Consider the following 22,500-nt stretch of genomic DNA (forward strand, 5'->3'; position numbering starts at 1 on the left):
ACTTGCCTTCATACTTTTCAACCAACACGTGGCCTACTTCGTGCAAGCAGCGTACTCGCTCCTCGAGCAAAGGTGCCTTTGTTGATGGTTCATCGTCGGAACGGAGGATCTTCTCGAGCTGCTCGAGCGTGATGGAGGAGTAGTAGCCTGGGTTCGTGATATCGATGCCTTCACGCATTGCGCGATTGATGGCGGCACACAGCGCAAAGTATCCCGTTTCACCGTCCACCTTCCACTTGGTAGCATCCTTGCCCGGTGTCCAGAAGCAGAAGTTAAGGGTATCGATCAGGAAAATCCAGTTCGCGGCGTGCGTATCGGTCGCCGAAGGGTGGTGCTGATGTTGCGAGAAGTTGTCCACGTTGATTTCCTTCTTCTGGATGCCCTCGATAACGCGATCGGCCAGCTTTTCGATCGCTTCCGGGTGCACCTTCACGTACTGGGCGTTCTTCACTATCAGCTCGGCCGATTCGGCCGGCAGCAGCGCTGAAGCAGCAGTCATCGTAGTGAACGGAAACGACGGAACACAGGAACAGGGTACAGGAACGGATCGACCGGTCAGCGGAGCGCAACGTAATGCAGATCCTTGCAGCAGCCTTGGAGGTAAGCGGCGGTTAAGCGCGGTTAAAAAGCGCGCGCTCAGCATTCGGCGCGAGCGTGTTACGAACGGGAGGAGAGAGAGAAAATTGCCTTGACATTCGATATCCTTGCAGTTTATATCGTACAGTTATGGAGTGCAACATGAAACCGAACGGATAACATATCCGGAAATGGGACCGCGGCACCGAATTTCAACGAAAAAAGGCACCGAACATTAATTTTGCACCTCGTTTCACCTGTATTTCTGGCCATTTTACCCCGCTAACACTACTCGATGCCTAGCTTTTGCTTAATAAGAAACTGGGGCAACCGTTTACCCTTCCAGAACCGCGGTATCGGAACTTCGGTGGAACGGCGCAGCTTATCGGCAACGTACGCCTCCGCGGAGAACTTTTCCGCCTCCTTGATCTGTGCAAGCAGCTCCGCCTGGAACAGTTTTTCTTTCTTCAGCTCACGCCGCTGACGAACCTGTTGTGGAGTAGGCAGAGAATCGGATTGTTGTTAAGGGAGAGGGTTGCTATGCTGCATGCGTTTCGGAGGACAGTCCTACCTTTAGCCACTCGAACTTCATTCGTTTGCGCAGCTTCTTTAACTTATGCTTTCGCATTTTGCGCCTCCGGATCACGATCAACCGTGCCGCCTGCTTGCCATTATCGCCCTGTGGCACGATTCCCGTCGGGAGATCGAGCGTCGGAATAATGGATAGGTTGTCCCCGATCACCGTGCCACTGCCGGTCGTCGGTCGTGACACGGGGTTCTCGATGATTCGCGAAACCAGCGGAATATCGATGATTTCTTTGAGTGGCAGCAGCGGATCCGGTCGGTATCCGATCTCGAGGTTCGAGGTGTGTGATCGGAGCGAGGCAGCTTGCAGTTCCACGATCCTTCGATGCACACTCGATCGATTTGTCTCGCGGGCGCTAAACACCGGCAACTGCGACGAGGACGGCAGACTCGCAGAACGTTCTACCAGCGCGATTCGGCTAAAGCTGCGGGCGAGCGACGCGAGGCCTATGTTCCGGTGGGGGAATCGAGGTTTGACTTTGCGAGGACTAGCTTCGCGATTCAAGAACTTACCCTGAATATGCCGGTGGTGGAACATTTTCTAAAATCATCAACAATTTCGTCCTCTTCCGACCGCCCCGATTATACAATCTTTTTAACAGATGAGCTTGTGGATCTGGCAGGTCGGAGCTCAATGTTTACACTTCTCGGCGGACAAACCCCGCGGGCAAAACCATACATTCGGCTTTAGCGTTAGGTTGCTTCCAGACGGTAAACGAATGCATCGCGAAAGTTTTTGCTCAGACTGAGCAAAAACTTTCGCGAAAGCGTGTGTTCTTCGACAGACCTCCGCCAGAGGGCTTTTTTTACATGAAATGACAGCTTTGACAGCAGTGTTCGTTCGTTCGCGATGCATTCGCTCCCTACACGGGCATCCATGCTATCGCGATCAAACTTTCGCGCACTTGTATGGGGATGACGTTTATTCGCCTCGTCGTCGCGATACTTTCGCGATACATTCGTGCTCGTTTAGACAGACGCTTACTATTCTGTTAAGTTGCGTTACCAAAACAAAGGTACGAACTGTCAGTTTTTTTCATTTATTTTTCTAATTTTCGCGAGCGATTTTGTTCGGGATGACTTTACCTGTTTCCTATCCCAAGGAGCCACGAGCTTTTGCATCGACACCTATGTGGCGATCCTGGTGCACGTCGGAGGCATATCGGAGGCCAGCGTACGAGATAGCTCCCATCGTATTCGTTTCGGCGGTTGAAGCTTCAAAATCGCCATTTGAACGTGAACTTTGCTAAAATTTATGGCAAGCATTTTCACCACCTGGCACGCCTATTCACCACCTATTCACCAACTGTCACCACCTATTCACCATACCGAAAGGTCATTCAACAAACGACATGATCGTTCCTGTTGATCGTAGTGAGCTATGTGATGTGAAAAGTAAATCGCAGTAAAAAGAGTGATATTCTTATCATTTTAACATTTCCGTGAGGTACAAGATCAAACTACACTCTCGTCAGCGTTCCCGTTGGAAAAGAAAACTCAGAAAGTGCAAGAGGCTTGTAGAACCGCAGCACGCTAAGATCTGATGACGCCGTAAGTACTGCCAATCATCACCATGGGTGTTGTTCTATCGTAATCAATCGATTGATTTTGTGTTGCAGTCGTGCATTCGGAAGCGCTTTAACACTTCCTCCTGCTTCCGGTGCTCGAGTGCGGCATGCTGGGCATCCGTAAGCGGATCCACCACCTTATCGACCGTGTACTGAGCACTTAGAAAGGCGAACTCGGGCTGGGAGCGTGCCACCTCGTACAGCAGCACGTACAGTATGCGTGCGATCGAGCGATCGTTGCAAAAGATCAGTCCACATAGTGCCTCCGTTGCACCAGCACTGCTGGTATCGTGCCCCCTCTGATGGTGTCCCATAGCTCCATTCAGCCATGGTGGACCACCACCACTACCGATGCCGGCTCCTGGAAAACATCGTCGTCTTCGAAGATTACCGGGACGACCATCGGTGTGCGGTTGGGCTGTGCTGTGGTGCCGGGGAGAGGAACCACTATTCATTTCACTGGAGCCACCGTCCCGATTGCGATGTTTTAGCATCAGTCGATCGGTTGCATGACGCACGGTGTGGAGCTGTTTCGCCAAGCGATCGATTCGTTCACCGACATCACCGGATCGGCTACCGAATGTGTGATACTCTCTTCCCAGTTCTTTACACTCGACCGTACGGCAGAAACAGTACATTGTCTGCTGCTGCTGCTGCTGTTGTTGCTGAAGCGTTGTCGATGCATTGCTGGTGTGCTGATCATTCGGACGTGCCTGATGCTCACCGAACCACGCTAAAACTTCGAGCAATCGGCGCACTTTCGGTGTCGAGTACCGCCGGATGCATTCCATCTCCGTAGTGTACCGCGAAAAGACACCGGCTGCCATCGAGCGGGCCTGAACCAACACCGTGGAGACCATGCAGAGCAGAAGAAAGTGTCGCTCGCACGGTGTGCGGATTTTTTCCTTCTCGATCGTCGTAAGCAAATCGAGTGCACCACGATCGGCACCCCATGGACCGAACTCATCCAGCAGCTCGAGATACTGCTGCATGGGTGTTGTTCTATCGTAATCAATCGATTGATTTGTGTGACGACGAGAGTAGTGAAGGTGTAGGAGGTGTAGCAGTAGCAGCTTTACATCACCATCGCGGGAAGGCGAACAGTCCCCGTAGCTCCCGGAGTGCCCATTCCGTAAGGTGTCCCGTTCGTTCCGTATCCACTCAGACACGGATACGGACGATGAGTCGATGATGCGCGATGATTTGTGTCTAACCGGACGAACAGCACCAGCTAATCACAAGCGGGGGCACTGAGCGGGCCCTCAAGGCGCAACTAACGAGCGACACCGATCAGGTAGAGGAAGAGTCACCGTCCTCAAAGGTAACGAAAGTGGTTTAACCTCTAAAAGCGGAAAACGATGGTGTGGTCGCTTTGATAGCTTTGTACTTTTGTTGGGTCGTACTTCCTAACGTTGTTTCTATTTTCCTTAGAAATCGACATCCAATTTAAGAGTGGCTTTTGTGCCCAACGTCGATGGTAGCGATGCGGCTCGATCGGAACTGAAAAAAAGATCTAAATGCACTGGTTCGGGCCAGCATAAATACACTCGCGGCCGATGCAACGTACGATCTCTGGAAGCCGCTAAACCTGGTACCGATCTTGCTACCGTTACTGTTTCCGATTCCGTACTCGGCATTTTGTTCGGGACTCAGATGCATCTGAAAATGTTGCGCGTATATTGCCAGCGAGTGCTGAAGCTGTGTGCTTCCGACAGTACGATCATGGCCAATGAACGGTTGCTGGGTGCGTACGAAGCGGAAGAATACTTTGACACGGAAACTATGGACTTTTGGACAGCTACAATGGGTTGCAGTACACGGAAAAGATACGCGCCGGATTGAAGCAAGCCTCGTTGACGGATAACTTCGATACTCCCGCAATGACGAGCGACACGATCATGAAGCTCGTATCCATTCCGCTACACGGACCAATGTGCAGGAGAGCCACACCGTAGTATAGCTTGCACCGAAAGAGGCCGACCAGACATTCTTCGATATTGTAGAATGCTGCTACGGGATGTCGTGAACTGTCAGATGAAGATCTTCTTCTGTGCGATCGACAAGCACAGCGATATGCCGGTTAAAACGTACGTAACCTATTCCTTTCTAATCCATTCATTCGCTATTAACATCCTCCCATTTGAAGGTTTTAGCGATTCGTTTTCCATCCAGAATTGCACTTCACAAACGATGGCCGGTTGGCTGGTCCGATCGCGAAGTTTGTCGGCCTTCCGGCGAATCCCCTGTTGACACAGAGTTTAAACGTAAGTACCTGAAGCGGATTCTGTTCAACCGGTACAAGAGTATTAATGTACACCTGTTTGCAGGTCCCTGAAAATTGGTTCGTCGAAGTGGTCCGTTCAGTGTAAGGCCTGGACAACATCAAGCTATCCGAGATTAATGGTCCGGTACACTCAGAGTATGAGCTCGAAAGCTGCTCCTCGGGGGACACTGCTTCGACAGTGCTACCGGATCACGCTCGGTACCGAGGATCGTCCGATCATCGTCGATACGATCGTAATGACAAATCTGCGCTACTTCCAGTTGAAGGCAAATTCAGGTGCATGGATTCTGAAGCTACGCCATGGCAAGAGCGCCGACATCTACGACATTACGAGTGCGGATGGGCCTAATACGGTGCACACTCCGGAAAGTACTCGGGAGGGTTCATCATCAGTTCGTTTTGTTCGTACGGGCTGAAACTACGCGTGACGAAGAAACCGGGAATGTCGGGTGTCGATTTGTTGGGCGATGAAAAGGATGGTGCCGGTGGCGGATTTGGGATTCGTTTAATACGATCGTCGGAACGGCAGATAGTGGAAAACCCGGCGGAAGTGCTGGTGAGAGCGGAGTGCTTAACATTTTCTCCGTCGCTTCCGGTCACCCGGCGTCTGCCTTCGTCTGAACCGCCTGATCATTAATGATGTGAGCCTTCATAATGTTGAGGTGTTGGGTTTTGATAAATCATCCGGGACATTTTTATCAACATTATTTGATTACAGGTTTGAATGCTGGGTAAGTAGGTGGCGTTGGCGGACGATACGTGAGCGGATTGAATGCGGATTAATTTTATCTATCAGAAGAAAAGAAGAAGATCAGTAAACATTGGCAAAGAAATCACTCATCAATGGGCTACAACTGATAAACCGCAAAAGGCACCCGATCGATCCACCGCCCCCTCTGACTCGACACACATTCGCTCGTCCTAGAACAGCTGTGCAAAACGCGTGTCTACGGGCGGAGCATTTTGCTGGATCTACGGTAGATTCAGAAACGAAACAGGAAATGGGAAAACACTGATTATGCTTCGAGTACGTGAGCGGTTTGAACTAGGATTAATTTTATCTTTAATTTTTAATTTTTGTATTATTTCGTTTGGTTTACTTTTGGTGCAGGAGGAGCAGATGGTTACGATGATGCCACAGCTACTGCGTCAGTTGCAGAGTCCGGAACAGGATCGTTCAGATTGAGCAGGCGATGGATGACGCTGGACTGCCGCAGGACGGATGAGGATGATGGGTATACCACCGATGCCGGGCGCAACTACGGAGACAGCACCCGCGACAACAACCACCAGCACCAGTAGCAGCATCAATTCCAATTTTTTTTAAGTAATTTATTTAATTTAATTTTAATTTTAATATGATTTTTTTGTAAATTTATTGTATGAATAATAAATAAAAGAACATTTTGGTGAGTTAATTTTTAAATATTTTTTGCTATAATATTTAAAAATACACGAAATATGCCATAAATCTGCAACGGATTTTTCAAATTTTTATAGCAAATGCTATAATAAAAGCATTTGGCTTGAAAACTTTGGCTGACGATTTGCCGACGATCTTTGGGACGAAGGACAGTTCGGCGAACTGCAAAAGTTCTGCACGAAGCAGTTCGTTGTAACGTACGTCGTCACATGAATTGAGAGGCCGATGTAACGTTCGTCGTCATCTAGAACGTACATAGTTGCTCATTGGGATGGACCGGCGGCTTTGAACGAAAAATTTAAAAAGGCGGAGGTCACATCGATTGCTACACCGGAATGGAACGAACCAGTCGATGTGGGAATCTACCCCTCCCCTGCGACCCACCCATCCCCTGTGACAAGAAGGGTTAGTATTTAGCTGAGGCATTTGCCTCCTTTTTTCTAATACGTTTTTTTTTTGTTACAGTGCCGCAACTGCAATTGCATCAACCCACCTCTAAAGTGTGCGTGTGGCGTAGCATATTGCTCCCAAAAATGCCAATTTGCAGACTGGTATCGGCATGATCCTGAGTGTGTCGGTTAATGAATTAGAATTCGAATTTACTACAATTAGGATATAACGGCCGGCTAGAGGTTAGTCCCTTGATTCTCTATTATTATCTCTACATTCCAATAAACCAACCATTCCAATTTATAATACTTATATCTGCAAGCGTAAACTATGGGCGCGATTTACAGTGCACCAAGACGAGAGCGAGAATTGCCGAAAATGAGAAGAGAATGAGAATTGAGACTGTCAAATCCATACAAATCCGAACCGAGAATGCTTTCGCCCGTGTAGAAACTGAGAATACAGCGAGCCTGAGGCTCAGCTGAGCTACCTGTCAAACTATCTGTCATTGCCTGTTATTTTGACAGCAAACCGATTCTCGGGCCATTCTCAGCAAATTTGAGCAAATTCTTGAACCTGAGAATCGTTTCACCGTTGAGGTGCACTATTAGGAAAACGAGTCGGGTAGTTTTTGGGCGAGTCGACTCATCGATGCAAAGTTCTGCATCGCCGAAAACGAGCGCGAGACGAGCCAGCTCGTCGCTGTTGAGGACCCGAAGGCCCTCGTCCGAGCTGTCAAAGTGGACGAGTTTGTTTTGATTTGGAGCAGGCCAAAAGCTTGTAATATCATTGAAATAATCCACTATTTTCGCTTATGATAATCAGTAATTTGTCACATCTTCACTTTTAAGCACTTTAATGCAATTTTAACAAGGATTTTATTGAAACAAAAAGGGATTGAAAGTTCAGGTCGGATTGAACTCGGCTCAAAATCAGGAAATCTGTCAAAATCGAATGGTGGTTATTGAATGCACCGCTCGCATTCGACAATACGGTTTTTAAGCGCACTCGTCTGCGCGAGACGAGCGACAAGTAATCCGTAATCCTAAATCCGAATCGTTTCGAGTATTTCCTCCGATTGGTGTGGAAAATGTGACTGTGCGTGTGAATTAGTGCCAGCCACAATCCAGTCATGCACGGCTTGGAGGGCCTGCCGCAGTTGGCTCGCCTGCAGCCGCGATTCCATTAACTGGCATTCGCTATTTGCGCAACGCTTTCGCGCGCGTATTAGGGAGAAAGAGAGAACGCTCGCACGCGCGGACGTCAACTACGAGCGCAAGCTTTAGATACAAGTGCGTATGAAATTTTATTATTTTCGCGTGCCGACGTTTTCATCCGTTTTTTGTTCTGCAATTCGCTGAGCAAAGTAACCGTTTATTTGTGACCAAAGTGCGCGTGCGGGAGTGATCGTATAACGTTTTGTTTTTGTGTGACCACGTCGACAAAAGTCTCATCATGCCGACAACCATCTAGCGTGGTGGGCGACTTCCAACACCGGTAAGCAAACTCCACCTCTGCCTTTCCCACAATCGTCCACGGAAACCCCTTTACCCACAGATGGGTATGAGCCCAGTGAGTGACCCCTATACTACCGTGGCTGCTGTAACTGGAACAACCTATACCGGAACGGAATTGATCTGTTAAAAGCGAATGTCCACTAGGAACTGTGTGCTTGCCAATCGAATCGAAAACCGTTCATTAGAGACACAAGAATGGCAGTAAGTATCAGTGGCCAGTCATCGACATAACTCTATACTAGGAACAACAAGGAACAACGACAGTTAATATGGCTGCAAAGCTTTATTGGAACATCATTCGTTGAAATGCTTCTGGCGGAAACTTCACGCGAAGCGAATCGAACCTACGATACGGTACACTCGGACTCGGAAGGATCAACGCACTCCTGGGCCGCCTCGCTGAACCAAAGTCCCGAAGAGCAGACCGACGGGTAGCCACTCTGGTTCACGCATACGTAAAACTGGGTGCAGGTGTACGGACTAGCCACATACCGACCATCCGGCTGTCCATCGCAGATCCCAGCACTCGGCGAAACCGTCGTCGAAGGTTCCACGGTACAGTTCACGTTCTCCGGATCGTCACAATCCTGCAGCTCCTCGCTAAACCACAGCCCCGGAGGACAGAACGAAGGATTGCCAACCTCGTTCAGGCAAGTGTAGAACAGCGCACAGCTTTCTGGACTCGGAACACGCACACCATCATCCCGATCCTCACAGATACCGGGGGTCGGTACGGTCGTGACTGTGTCAGCACACTCCGCCTCCGCAATCGGTACACACCGGAGCAGATTCCTATCGAACCAATTACCTCCGGGGCACTCGATCGAGTATGGGTACATGTTAACGCACACATAGTAGCGGCTGCAGTCGACCGGGTTCGGTACGTACGTCCCCGAAGGTACATCGTTGCAAATTCCCTCAATCGGTGACGGTGTCGTGGTCAACCCATTCGGACACTCGACCTCCAGCGGACTGGCACACGTTTGCCGTTCCTCATGGAACCACAGTCCGGCGGCACAGATTTGTGGGAAACCTATCTCATCCACACAGATGTAGAACCGATTACAAAACACCGGATGCTGCACCTGCACACTGTTGGAGAGCCCGGTACAAATACCATCGGTTGGCATTGGCGGTGGCAACACATCGTGGATCTCACACTCGACATTCTGCGTAAAGTCACACACCTGACGGCGCTCATCAAACCACTGATCATTTGGGCAAATCATTGGATACGGAACACCGTTAACGCACTGATAGTAGCGATAGCAGAAGTCATCATCCGAGACGAATGAAAGGTCCTCCACACCAACACACCGATCCCACGGTGTCGGTGCAACCGTCGTAGGTGTTAGCGGGCACTGCACGTTCTCGGGCACGTCGCACGTCTTCCGATCCTCATCATACCACAACCCATCCGGGCATATTTGTGGCCAACCGATCTCGTTCACGCACAAATAGTACTGATTGCAGTAGTTCCAGTTGCGTGTCAGCTGGCCGTTCGCCACACCGACACAAATGTTGGGTGTTGCATTCGGTGGCCCGGGATTGCCAGGGCGCAGGAAACACTGGACGTTGCTCGGTGTGTCGCAGAGCTGTCGTTCCTGATCAAACCAAAGGTCCGGTCGACATATCATCGGGTACGGGACGTTGTTCTTGCACTGGTAGTACCGATAACAGTAGAACTCGTTCCGTAGCAGTCCACCCTCCTCAACACCATCGCAAGCTTCAAACGGATCGGGTGTCGTGACGGTTGGTGCCAGTGGGCAATACACGTTCGCCGGTCGCTCACAACGCTGATCCTGTGCATCGAACCAAAGTCCCTCGGGACAGGTCAATGTAAACCCGATCTGGCCCACGCAGATGTAGTACTGATTACATGCACGCGGATTCAGGACCATTTCACCATCGGGCACATCGTTACAAATGCCGGGGGTCGCGGGAACGACCGGTGGTGCCGGATTCACGATACACCGGACGTTCGCCTGATCATCGCACCCCTGGCGCTCCTCACTGAACCACTGTTCGGCGGGACAGATAAGCGGATAAGGACGACCATCGATGCACTGGAAGTACCGGTAACAGTAAAACTCGTTCCGCACGAAGCTATAGTTTGGCATAAAATCACACTGACCCCACGGATGTGGTGCCAACGTCGTCGTCGTAGGTGGTCCAAGTGCACACGACGTCTCAGCAACCGGAAGACACGTTTGCCCATCCTCATGGAACCACATTCCGGGAGGACAAACCTGTGGGAAACCTATTTGATCGACGCAAATGTAAAACTGGTTACAGCTGAACGGATTTGGCACCTGGATCGAGTTAGACACCCCATTGCAGATTCCGGCGGTCGGTGGTGGGCGTGTTGGTAGCTCATCGATGACACACTCAACCAGCTCTTGCGGTCGGCACTGTTGGCGGGCCTCATCAAACCACTGTTCCGCGGGACAGACCATTGGGAACGGTGATCCGTTGACGCACTTGAAGTACCGATAGCAGAAGCTTTCGTCACGGACGTACGCATTGTTCGGGATGCCAGAACAGCGGGCATACGGATTCGGTGTGGTTGGTGGACGTTCCGGTGCGAGACCGCACTCAACCGAGCCCGCCTCCGAACACTGTTGCCGCTCGACATCGAACCACAGGCCCTGTGGACACACCAACCGCCAACCGATCTCGTTGACGCATATGTAATACTGATTGCAGTACAGTGGGTTCGCCTCCAGCCGGCCATTCGGTGCATCGTTACAGATTCCAATCGTCGGTGGTGGTTTAACAATTGGCGGTGGTGTCACTTCACACTGGACGTTCTGCTGTACGTCACACACCTGGCGCTCACGATCGAAGATGAGATCTCCCTCGCAAATCATCGGATATGGGACACCGTCGAGGCACTGGTAGTAACGGTAGCAGTAGTTTGGATGGCGTACGTTGCCATAACCCTCCACACCGTCACACAGCCGATAGGGATCCTCCGGTGGTGGTGTAGCACCGTGCGGACAATCGACCAACAAGGGCGAGCGGCAGGATTGTGTATCCTCGTCAAACCACAGCCCAGCCGGACATATCACCGGAATGCCAACCTGATCCGCACAGATGTAGTACTGGTTGCAGAACCGGGGGTGCAATATCAGCCGCTCCTCGAAGACACCGTTGCAAATGCCGGGCGTTGGCTTGATGGGCGGTGGGGGACCATCCTCGATCTCGCACTCCACCTCACGGTAGTCAATGCAGCGCTGCCGTTGCACATCAAACCACTGATCCGCGGGACAGATAAGCGGGAACGCATACCCATTCCGGCACTGGTAGTACTGGTAACAGTAGAAGTCATCCCGTATGAACGCCAGATTCTCCACATCATTACACGGGTTATCGGGCCGTGGTGGTGGCAACGGTGGACCGAGCGCACAATCGGTGAACCCGGGTGCACTGCATGTTTGCCGGGCTTCATCAAACCACAGATTCAAGGGGCAGTACTTGGGCCAACCGATTTGATCCACGCACACGTAATAACGGTTGCAGGACGTCGGATTCGGACGCAACCGATTGTTCGGTGCCGCATCGCATATACCGGCCGTCGGTGGCCGTTGCGTACCTGGCGCCAACTCACACTCGGGCACATTTTCGATCCAATCGCAAACATCGCGCTCTCGATCAAACCACTGCTCCTCGGGGCATGTCATGGGATAGGGGAACCCGTTGACGCACTGGTAGTAACGGTAGCAAGCGTATTCGCTCGGAACCAGCGCAAACTCGGGCTCATCACGACACCGCGCCGCACCGGGACGTCCGTGGGGGCAACTGATGTCAGCCGGATCACCACAAACCTCTCGCGTTTCGTCAAACCACAGCCCAGTTGGACATATGATGGGGAATCCGATTTCCCCAACGCACAGATAATATTCGTTGCAGAACAGTGGATGCAGCACGAAGCGGTTGTTCTCGACTCCGTTACAAATACCGGGCGTTGGTGTCACGGTTGGTGGGCGGTCCTCTACTTCGCACACGATACCGGAGGGATCACCACACTCCTGGCGCTCCTCACTGAACCACTGATCGTCTGGGCAACGCATGGGGTACGGGCTGCCATCGATGCACTGGTAGAAACGGTAACAGAAGAATGGATCGCGAATGTAGGAGAAGTTCTCCGCCTCGGCGCATGCCTGCTGTTGCGCATGGACCCCGGATCCGGCCAGGACCGCGAGGGTAACGATCGTCCACAGAACTGTAACGAACAGCATGGGGTGTGAGATCACTGATGGAGCAACACTACTTTCCATGCCCGGTGCTAAGTACTTACCTCTCGTACCCATTGTTCAGTTAACCACTGGAAACTAGCAAACACCAGAAATCCTTCGCACCAAATGGCGAATACTGAGGTGTTATTCGATGGACCACGGGTTTAAATACCCACGCGGGGGATGAGTAGACCACTAATCTTATCATCGCTTACTATAACGACAGGCGGATGTAATATGCCATTTTGACTTAGAAGAGATAGGCGATGGTCAACCTCTCTCTTCAGTCCCGGTCATGTCCATCTTCCCCTGTTCGTTTCTAGATGACCATGCGGCGATACTGGATTGGCCTTGAAGGCCTTGCACATGCGAACCAACCTGGACGCTTCCAGGAATGCATAACTCCACCAATTGCAGCACTTCGAGGGGAGTCCAATAAAGTCCCCATGGGAATTCGGGTTGTGTTAGCAACTGCGTCCAAATCGACTGGAGTGGTCACTTGCAACCCCACCGGGATTGTTATGTAAGGTGCATAATCGATCAATGGCGGTATGGCCGCGCACGAGACAAAATATCAATCCAATTGGACGAAACGGCGGTCCATCGTAAAGATAGGCAACGCCGCATTCGGATATCGCGTTCATCTCTGAGTGTGTAAAACGAGTGTTCCACCGCTATCGGTGACAGTGTGCGGATGGATTTATATTGCTTTGTAGGGGCCCCCTTCCCCTTTGCCATGGGTCATACTTTCCTGTTCGCGCTTTTCGCTAATCACGATCCCCCGTGCCGATCGGTTGATTGGATTATCTTTATGGAGGATTGCAAAGAGGCGTTCAAAGGAAAGATGAACCGCGCCTGACGTATGGTGGCAGGGGCGACGATAAGACTCAAATCAATCCAACATGATCCGAGGGGAGCGGCATCGAGATTTGCGCATGCTGGTCTACTACTCTTGGTGCTTGGTTTTAAGTTTGTGGATTGAGAGTAGAGATTTCCTCTTTTTTGTTTGTGCTCTTGAATCCACAGATAGTTCGTTAGCAGAACTCATGCATGAAATCCTAAAATTGAGGATACGAGAAACACTTTGAAATCTTTCCAAATATTTTGCTACCATTTTGTGTTCAAACTCCAACTGCAACAAACCACATCAACTTGTTTTCTGGGGGCAAAATCGTTAATTTCAGGTGTATGCATATGAAACCGCGCTTTTTGTTTGGCAAAAAACCCTTATTCTTAGAAAATGGTGACAAAATTATTCTCCATAGTAATGGCAATCGTTAGCTACATATTTTAACAATATTTTATGCAATTTTCGGATGCCTTACTAAAAAACATCGTCAATCTGTACCATTTTTTCAAACCCCATCCTTTTTTTCAATTTCAATTTTCGTAAAAAAGAAAGCGCTGCGCGGCCATCACAGGATAAAATAGGTCAATTTCGTCGTGTGTGATATTTTGGTTGATTTGTCTCGGTCACAAGTCTCGGTCAAAATTGATTAATTGTTGCTTGTAACGATCATTAGCAATTGGTTCTCACATCAATATCACTACTTTTAAATTTTTTAAACCACACTTTGCCCTATGTTTCAGTGAGAGCATGCTCATCGTAACCTTCAGTAAGCATTCGATGTGATTAAGCAGCTGATTTTTTTTAGATGGAGGCAAAAAACCAACGATGTCCGCGAATCGCAGTTTTTAGGAACGGAACTTGCCATTTTAAGCGCTATGAAAATTGTTGATATAGTGTGAAATTAGAAAAATTGCACACCGATTATGTTTAACAGATAGGCAGATAGGCACAAAATAAAACACTTAGACTGACTTAAAAGCTCCATTTGGCGTAGATATAGCTTTAGAACAAAAAAGTCGGTTTGATATGCATACACCTAGTAGTATCACTTTTTCAACATAAAAAATATGCCAAAAATCGAAAAATTGGAAATTGAACACAAACACAACGGTGCTTCCTGGATAAACTTATTATCTATCAAAAGAATATTATTTTGTATTTTTCTGAAGACTCATCACACAGCTGCGATGGGCACCGTTTTTGGTGCGAACAAAAGACTTGCCCGTAAGCGACGAACCCGGTTTAATCATTGATCACTGGGCCTCCAGTGTAGTGTGATCACTTTTTCTTCACAAAAAATCATCAAATGTGAGCCATTTTTTTTATCACAATTAACTATAGCTCCCACCCTTACACCACTAAAGGAAGAGCAGAATAATTTTGTTTTTATTTTTAACGAAAACCATCCACTGACTGACGATACTTTGCCGTGATTTCCTGTCGTGAATTGCGTTAACTTTCTCTTCCTTCCTTTCTATCAATCTCCCACACAGGTGCATTCCTGGTGCCGTACGGAATCATGCTGCTGGTCGGTGGCATACCGCTTTTTTACATGGAGCTTGCACTCGGCCAATTCAACCGGAAGGGTGCCATCACCTGTTGGGGCCGGCTGGTGCCACTGTTCAAGGGTATCGGCTACGCAGTTGTGCTGATAGCGTTCTACGTTGACTTCTACTGCAACGTCATCATCGCCTGGTCGTTGCGGTTCTTCTTCGCCTCTTATCTGTTACTTTTCGCTGTGGAAGGCCATCAGCACAGCATCAGTCGGGGAAGGTGGTCTGGTTTACGGCCCTCTTTCCGTATGCCGTGCTGCTCATCCTGCTAGTCTGCGGTATCACGCTCTAACACTCGGACTGGATGGCTCGGTAAGCCGTAATCACTTTCCTCTGAGAGAAATATGATGCATTAACTCGTGTAACTGGTTCTTTCTCTATTTCAGTTTGGTGGTTCAGAAGCCATCATAACTGCAATCAGCGACGAATTTCCCTAGATCGGTCACAATCGTGAGGTGTTTGTGGCGATTCTGTTCTCGCTGTACTTTGTCGTTGGACAAAGTTATTCTGGACTGAATCGCTTTTTCGATTAATTCAGCGCATGTGCTGAATGCACGCTGCAGTTCGGAAGGTTCCATTGCACTGTTCACTGAGCGGGTGTCGTCACGGTCGTCAGTCTCGCCAGTCTCGTCAGTCTCGTCAGTGTCGTCAGAGTTGTCAATGTAGTCAGGGTCGTTAGGGTCGTCAGGATCGACAGATTCGTCACGGTCCTCACGGTCCTCACGGTTGTCACGGTTTTCACGGCAGTCACGGTCGTCACGGCAGTCACGGTTGTCACGGTTGTAACGGTTGTCACGGTCTTCAACGTAGTCAGTCTCGTCAGTATCACTAAGTGACCAAATTTTGTGAGGCGCACGGGGTTTTTCGAATATCTTTGTAGGTTTTTGTTTGTTATATGTGCTAGTATCACTGGCCCTAAAATTATAGAACATAACTAGATTATATTTCCTAGTACAACATAACGCCGGGGAAAAAACTACTTACCATTACCGTCAGTGCTAAGCTTGCATTCACAATACCGTTGATGGACAACCAACTTGCCATCTATAATTAATCGATGTAGTGCTCGGCCTTGGTGCTTTATAGATTCTTTCCAATCTTTGCAATTTTCTATTCCAGCAAAACGCACGAATCCTGACGGTGTATACCAATTATTCTCACTCTTAACGCACTTCCCTTTTTGCCCCGAACCTAATTTATTAGCGTGCAGGACGCCCGTCTTTGAAGCACATGTTATTTTGTACATTTTCAACCAAGGTGTGTCAATTAACGAGTAAAACCAAGATGTGTCAATTAACTCTCGGTTGGGCACCCGGCGTTTACCCCTTCGTTGGGCACCCGGGTACCCGGGTACCCCATTTATGTGCATTGCATTGTTATGTTCTTGTATCATCGTTTGTATCACTTTTATGATAAAAAATAAGTTCTAGAACTAATTTAAGAGTCTTCGGAACGTATTTTTCTTTACAAATCACAACAAAATTTAATAAAAACAATAAAAATAATGAACACAATGTATTGATACCCCTTCGTACGGCCATTCTCTACCGCGTGCGTCGTAAAGCAAGCAATAAGATCGTAAAGTGATCGAATTTTCCAGCAAATATGTTTTTGAAATTATTGATTTCTTCGAATAAATCAGTTAGGAATTGCCATAAGGCACTTTTGAGTCATAAACAATTGAGTTAATTGGGCACAATTGAGCTACGAGATCAGACCAGTTGCTACATGGTGCGTTCAGAAAGTAATGAGAATTGATTTTTCTGACAAAACGGTTTGAGATAACGTGTTTAATTTTTTACGATAAGGTAGAGGAAGGTTTTAGCTATCAATCGCACTTTATTTCGTTCGGCTATGACCAACTGAAAGAAAATGGGACGATTTTTCGTGAACCATGTTTTTAGTTGATGGAACACCGTAGAATGTCCCCTTTCTTTGGGCCATTGGTCTGGCGCGGATCATCCGGACCTTCTTCCTGGCGCGGATCATCCGGACCTACAAAAAAACATTCCGTTGGTGCCAGTAATTCATCAAGTCCTCATACATTTCTGTTTGTGTGTTCTTTGCCAGGAAAGAGGTCCGCGATGATCCGGGCTGTGGTCCATAGAAAGGGGGCGTTCTACGATGTTACATCAACTAAAAACATGGTTCACGAAAAATCGTCCCATTTTCTTTCAGTTTGTCATAGCAGAATGAAATAAAGTGCGTTGAATAGCTAAATCCTGCCTCTATGTTGGCGTAAAAAATTCAATACCTTGTCTCAAACCGTTTCGTCAGGAAAAATCCAGTCTCATTACTTTCTGAACGCACCATGTATATTGGTCCCTGTGGTCTACGAAAATGCCGCCTAAACCCTTTTTGATGAAGATTAGTGTATGATTTACTCATATGTTAAGAAAATTACTCTCTACGAACCATTTTTAATCAGTTTGAGAAATAATATATAATTTAAATTGCACATAAAAGGTTTCAAAATATGTTGATTATTTTTCTCCTATTGCTCATGGAAAAGCTCAAAAGTTATTAATTTTTCATCAAAATATTGTAGTTTACCTAATTAACGATTAATAAACACGTCAACAAGGATAAATGTTGATAAAAAGTGTAGTTTTGTGTTTATAAACATAGCCCATGTGTATAGCCAACGTGTGGGGTACCCGGGTACCCGGGTGCCACTGGGCGGGTGTTAATTTCATCGGGCCATAATTACCTTTAAATATGAGTTATCAAAACAATTTTAACGCCAATTCGGCTTGAAATGAGTTGTACTTTGGGGATCCGGAGTTTCGTAAAAAAATATTGACGGGAAGGCATTCATTTTTTCGTTGAAACTTGAAATGGGTACCCGGGTACCCGGGTGCTCAACCGAGGGTTAACCAGGTGAAGTCATCCCGAACAAAATCCCTCGCGAAGATTAGAAAGCCGGGAATACATGAAGCGTAAACTCTCGTATAAACTCAGAGTGTAATGCCAAAAAGATTATAGGCCCGCGGAGCGTAAATCCGAGCGTTTAAATTTATAATATAATATAATATAATAAAATTAATTTACACTTGAACATGTTTACATGACCGGGTTGAGACGTGTAATCCGAATTTCACTGAACTTTTATCGACTTTTGTGAGAAAAATAGGATCTTTTTTCCGAAGAAAAAGATTAAAGATTAAAGAAAAAGATTAAAGATTACTAGAATTGGATCCCACATTTTTTTAAAATGAAATCTCTTGTTCTGAGGACTGGATAGCTCATATTTTATCATTTTCATTCATGCTAATGACCGAATTCGCCGGTTGCATAATGGTGCGCATGTGCGGCTATTTCCAGGATTGTTTGTGATTCGAGAACACAACAAATCAACCGGGCCAGTATTAAAATCGACTGAACGAACGGAGTAAATTGCCAAAAAAGATGCAGAGAGCTGCCTATTTAAGCGCTGGATTTCTGGTCGCTTGTGCACTGATTGCCGGCGTTAGTGCGAACGTCGATAAGGTTGTGTTCCAGTTTCCCGAGTACGATTACAAGGAAACCAGCAAAAATGTAAATGCAACAAGCAGCCCGATAAGTATCGATTGAACCGGGGGTCAACTAACTCCGTGTCGTGTCTATGAATTCACCGCAGGAAATCACCTTCCGGGAGTTTGAATCCGCATGCGACCAGAGCAACCGATGTGCGACGTACGAGGGCATCGAGAGGACACGCTGCGTCCGCGAGTGCATATCGCCATCCTGCTATCAGGAGATTTACAAATTCGATGAGGTATATCCGTTGGAATGTTATCTGAGATATCGGCACAGCTTCAGTTTGATCCATTTCCATTTTTCAGCTCGAGGAGGGTGAGATCGATGTGCGACTGAATTCGTTCCGGGCCTGCTTCATGCAACGACTGAGTCGGAACCGTGGTTAAGGCGTGCCTCACTGCCCTGCAAACTTATGAAACAGGAGCCTATATCCTGTGCAACGTAGTCAGTATTCCAAATTGATCTTTGGTCTCAATCACCTACCGGATTCGGACGGTAAATCCGTTCCTAGTATTCCGTATCGTTCGGATCCGCATCCCTGAACTGTTCAATCAACCATTTTTGTACTCAAATAAATAGACAACTAGTTTTCCTTCCATGTTCGGATGTAGACAGTAGCCTAATGCTCGTGCGATTTCCATCAAATCCATGCTGGTTCATCTTTATTGCAGCACAATGGATGACCAATTCAAAACGCTAGAGAAAGCAAATGAGGATGAGCGTAAAGTAAGGGGATGAAGAGGTATGATATAAAGTGGATAGCTAAATGAAGCTAAAATAAAACATATGCCTCGAGTAGAGAAGAGTGATGATGATCGCAAACCACCCGAACGTTTCAAACCGTGGTTTACGGAGAATAATTTAAACTTTAATCCCGACTGACCAGGGCCACATCTGGCCAACGGTCGTCGAGAACGACTAACAATGCAGTGGTAAAGCGAATGACTATGAATGAGGCTACACACGCGCTGACTGGGTTACTATTTGGGTCTGAAGGAGTGGGTCTGTGTCCTTCCTCCTGCTGACGTCGCAGCTACAAATGGCACAACACGGCGGAATGGCCTGTTCCTGTTCCTGTTCCGGTTCCAAGCTTCTTCCGGTTCCTTTCCTTTTGCGTGGTTGAGGTCTGTCCGCTTTATGCTCTGTTCTTGAGGCTCTCGAAAAACTCAATACTACTCTTGAGATGGCCCGGCAGCAGTAGCACGGGACTGCTGGGACGCTCCGGCGAGATATGGCCACCAGCACCACAGTCACTACTATCACCGCCAGCCAGCAGTTCGTCCGCCTGATCGTGATGTTGGACCACCTTATGATCGTCGGTCACGTTGCTCCTACTCGCACGATTGATAACGGCAGCGACGGGAAAAGGGGGAGGGTGAAAAAAGATCAATCGAATCGATCAGTCACGATGCAGCCACGCTACGCAACCAGACTTTGCGACTACACTAAACTACATTTATACAACAAAAAAAAAAAAAACATACAACAACGACAACAACGGGAATAATTCTAACTAAATCCTATAACTTTTGCTAAACGACAGATAAACAGAGGGGAACACACACTGAAACATGCATTACTGGCGGAGGTGCGGTCCATTAGCACTTAACCGCTCGACGACGTACTTATGCTCACGGATCTGCTTCGAGAGGCTGCGAGCCGTTATGCTGTGACCGGGTGCCATCGGGTAGTACGAAGCTGCCTGCCGGTACGCCTCGAGGTTGATTTTGCGAATCTCGCGTATCTCATCCCGCACCGCGATGCTGCTCGTGCTGCAGTACTGCCGCTGTCCTTTCTCCCGCGAGCACGGCATTCCCGTCTTCTCATCGATCACAACCGTTTCCTCGTTCAGCACGTCCGATGATTGACGCAGAAAGTCCTGTGAAGCAGCCGGAAAGCCGGAGAGTTAGTAATTAGCGATGTACAATGCCGGTTGCCGGAGGATTCAACATCAATGTGTTCATGCTGTGAGGCATCTTGTGAGTGGATGGATCCCTCGATTAGTACCACCATTGTATGCGACTACGGTTGTGGTGTGTTAATGATTGGGAAAACGGTGATCATGATCATGCGCCTCCATACTGCATGCCAATCGGTGCGTGTTTTTTTGTTGTTGTTGTAAGGATCATACAGTTTCTAGCTGTTTCGGTTATTTTGTTCGATTATGATTCGTTTCACGCGCAGGAATGGGCATCGATGGCTAGTGTACGATGAGATTATGTGTTAATACAAACACACATACACACGCACACATACACAAACACTGAGTTGGCTTATTACATTACCTTTCTAAGCTTGACCTAATATGCCACGATCAATGATTTGAAATCACAACCAGGAAAAAAACAAACGGTCATGGGTTCATGTTCCGAAAGAGAAAAGATATTAAATTAATCTAGTTTTTGCCGTGGATCCGAACTCAAACCACCCCCCCCCCCCCCCCGGAACTCCCCTCGAGGAGAAGAGAAGAAAGCAAAAGCTCACTATCGCTATTCCCTGCTTCCCCCCCTCTCCGGTACACTTACCCGAGGCTTGTACAGTGGCTTCGGTGGCATCAGCGATACATCGTTGGTGCTGCCACTGTAGCACTTGGCGAGTTCCTTGACCGAGGGCAGCACATCGATCACGTCCTTTTTGATGATCGAATACTCTGTCGCACCGGAGCGCACGGGGCAATCGGTGTGCTGAATTGATGAGTGCATCGTTGAATCGCGCATCCCGGGAGTCGTGCTGCGGCTAGCCGCCCCGATGTCACTCGCTGCCAGATTGGAGTGACTACCGGTGAAGCTAAGCTTCCGCTTCGGGGCAAAGAATTTGATCGTTTCCGGGGACAACGGTTTCACGACGAAATGGCTCGATCGCAGGAAATTTCCATCGCGGGCTGAATCGGGAGTTTGACTAGGCTGGCGACCGCTCGATTCCACCGGAGCTCGAGCATGCTGGGGACTGGATGCCGGAGGGTGCTGAGGTAGTATTTCGAGTATCTTATCGCCCTCCTCCGGAACTGCAGGCTGGGGAGTAGCGGCCGTGCGAATGATTTTCGCTTCTCCCGTCGTCAGATCGTAGATCCGTGTCACGTCCGAATCTTCGCTGTACGTTAGACTGTCGAACTCTTGGCGTGCGTGCGATGCCGTCGGTGATGTGATCAAGCTTAGCTCGGAGGCAGAGCTTAACAGTGATCCACCGACCGGTGTATCTGGTTCCAGCGGAAGCAGAAACACTTCTCGTGCAGCCTCACTGAGCGCATTTCCTTTCGATCCTCTTCGCAGCTCATCAGCAGGCGTCACATGAACCGGGCGAGCCGCAAATATCGTGGCACCATCGTCGGCCGTACCACTGTCCTCAGGGTTACGGCCTAGCAGGAGTGACTGTGGAACGGATAGGAGGAAAATGGTTAGTCGATTGATCAAATTATGATCTCACGCTCTTAAATAGCCCTCCTTATTAGTCGACGATTGGTAATCAGCGATTAGTAAACGGGATTAAGGATACCAATTGGGTGTGTGCGGGACATTCCGATCCCGATGTCTGCATACCAGGTCTGCGCGTGGAGCCTTGAGTTAGTAATTATTAGAAACTTGATTTTTTCGCCTGATTAACCGTTCCAAACAAGCATCGCGCGTTTCGTGGTGGTCCATGGATTTCGTTTTGTTTTCGATATGTTGGGTTGATAATGGTTGTTTAGCTTTATGCGATGATGATGGAGTTGATGTGGATTAACCGCGCACCGCGGAACTCGCACCCCGAATGTGTGTCTATGGGATGATCTACAGTCTCATGATACATTCTCAAGGTATTCCTTCTCGATACCAGTCCTGCCCGTATGTTTTTGTGTGTCCAAGCACCAAGCGTAGTCTAGTTTTGGAGTATCCGAATGAATTTGAACCGATAGAATTGATCTAACAGACATGTTGCCCCATATTAAACCGACCTGCCCTGCAGGATGTTGCTTCTTACGACCGCGGAGTGGATGGATGGCTCGTTAGAAGTAGTACAT

The 22,500-nt window shown here is 48.4% G+C and overlaps 5 protein-coding genes and 1 long non-coding RNA gene across 18 annotated transcripts in view; 2 read left to right on the forward strand and 4 right to left on the reverse strand.

Annotated features, from left to right (window-relative positions):
- LOC126575074 (queuosine salvage protein) overlaps positions 1-660 on the reverse strand; it is a 1,273-nt gene extending 613 nt beyond the window's left edge. Inside the window, exon 1 of the mRNA XM_050235593.1 lies at positions 1-660. This exon is cut by the window's left edge and continues 613 nt beyond it. Within this exon, the coding sequence (XP_050091550.1) occupies positions 1-643 (643 nt within the window). The 5' untranslated portion in view covers positions 644-660.
- Positions 661-811: 151 nt separating this feature from the next.
- LOC126575076 (uncharacterized) lies at positions 812-1,802 on the reverse strand. Its single transcript, XM_050235595.1, has 3 exons — positions 1,675-1,802; positions 1,148-1,608; positions 812-1,065 (listed from the first exon to the last, which is right to left on the reverse strand). The coding sequence occupies exons 1-3, from the start codon at positions 1,697-1,699 to the stop codon at positions 865-867; spliced, it is 687 nt and encodes a 228-aa protein (XP_050091552.1). The 5' UTR covers positions 1,700-1,802; the 3' UTR covers positions 812-864.
- Positions 1,803-7,884: 6,082 nt separating this feature from the next.
- LOC126575080 (uncharacterized) lies at positions 7,885-15,849 on the forward strand. 2 transcript variants are annotated; one of them, XR_007608243.1, is made up of 3 exons: positions 7,885-8,323; positions 14,925-15,296; positions 15,371-15,849. It is a non-coding gene; the product is annotated as an uncharacterized LOC126575080 (long non-coding RNA). The 2 variants fall into 2 exon arrangements; XR_007608244.1 differs by lacking the exon at positions 7,885-8,323 and adding an exon at positions 14,665-14,739.
- Positions 8,613-12,865, reverse strand: LOC126575067 (uncharacterized). The gene is made up of 2 exons (XM_050235579.1): positions 12,644-12,865; positions 8,613-12,568 (listed from the first exon to the last, which is right to left on the reverse strand). The coding sequence occupies exons 1-2, from the start codon at positions 12,654-12,656 to the stop codon at positions 8,688-8,690; spliced, it is 3,894 nt and encodes a 1,297-aa protein (XP_050091536.1). The 5' UTR covers positions 12,657-12,865; the 3' UTR covers positions 8,613-8,687.
- Positions 15,850-18,307: 2,458 nt separating the features above from the next.
- LOC126575077 (uncharacterized) lies at positions 18,308-19,066 on the forward strand. The gene is made up of 3 exons (XM_050235596.1): positions 18,308-18,521; positions 18,604-18,741; positions 18,809-19,066. The coding sequence occupies exons 1-3, from the start codon at positions 18,393-18,395 to the stop codon at positions 18,887-18,889; spliced, it is 348 nt and encodes a 115-aa protein (XP_050091553.1). The 5' UTR covers positions 18,308-18,392; the 3' UTR covers positions 18,890-19,066.
- Positions 19,067-19,137: 71 nt separating this feature from the next.
- The window catches only part of LOC126575064 (uncharacterized), a 41,404-nt gene continuing 38,041 nt past the window's right edge, over positions 19,138-22,500 (reverse strand). For 11 of the 12 annotated variants that reach the window (XM_050235573.1, XM_050235572.1, XM_050235569.1 and 8 more), the window contains 4 exons: positions 21,029-21,871; positions 20,789-20,803; positions 20,129-20,382; positions 19,138-19,834 (listed from right to left, as the gene is read on the reverse strand). In XM_050235573.1, the coding sequence (XP_050091530.1) occupies positions 19,639-19,834; positions 20,129-20,382; positions 20,789-20,803; positions 21,029-21,871 (1,308 nt within the window). In that variant the 3' untranslated portion in view covers positions 19,138-19,638. The remainder of the gene's footprint in view (positions 19,835-20,128; positions 20,383-20,788; positions 20,804-21,028; positions 21,872-22,500) is intronic. The other variant, XM_050235570.1, reaches the window with a different exon arrangement.

The sequence above is a fragment of the Anopheles aquasalis genome, chromosome 3 (genome assembly GCF_943734665.1).
Source record: "Anopheles aquasalis chromosome 3, idAnoAquaMG_Q_19, whole genome shotgun sequence".
NCBI lineage: Eukaryota > Metazoa > Arthropoda > Insecta > Diptera > Culicidae > Anopheles > Anopheles aquasalis.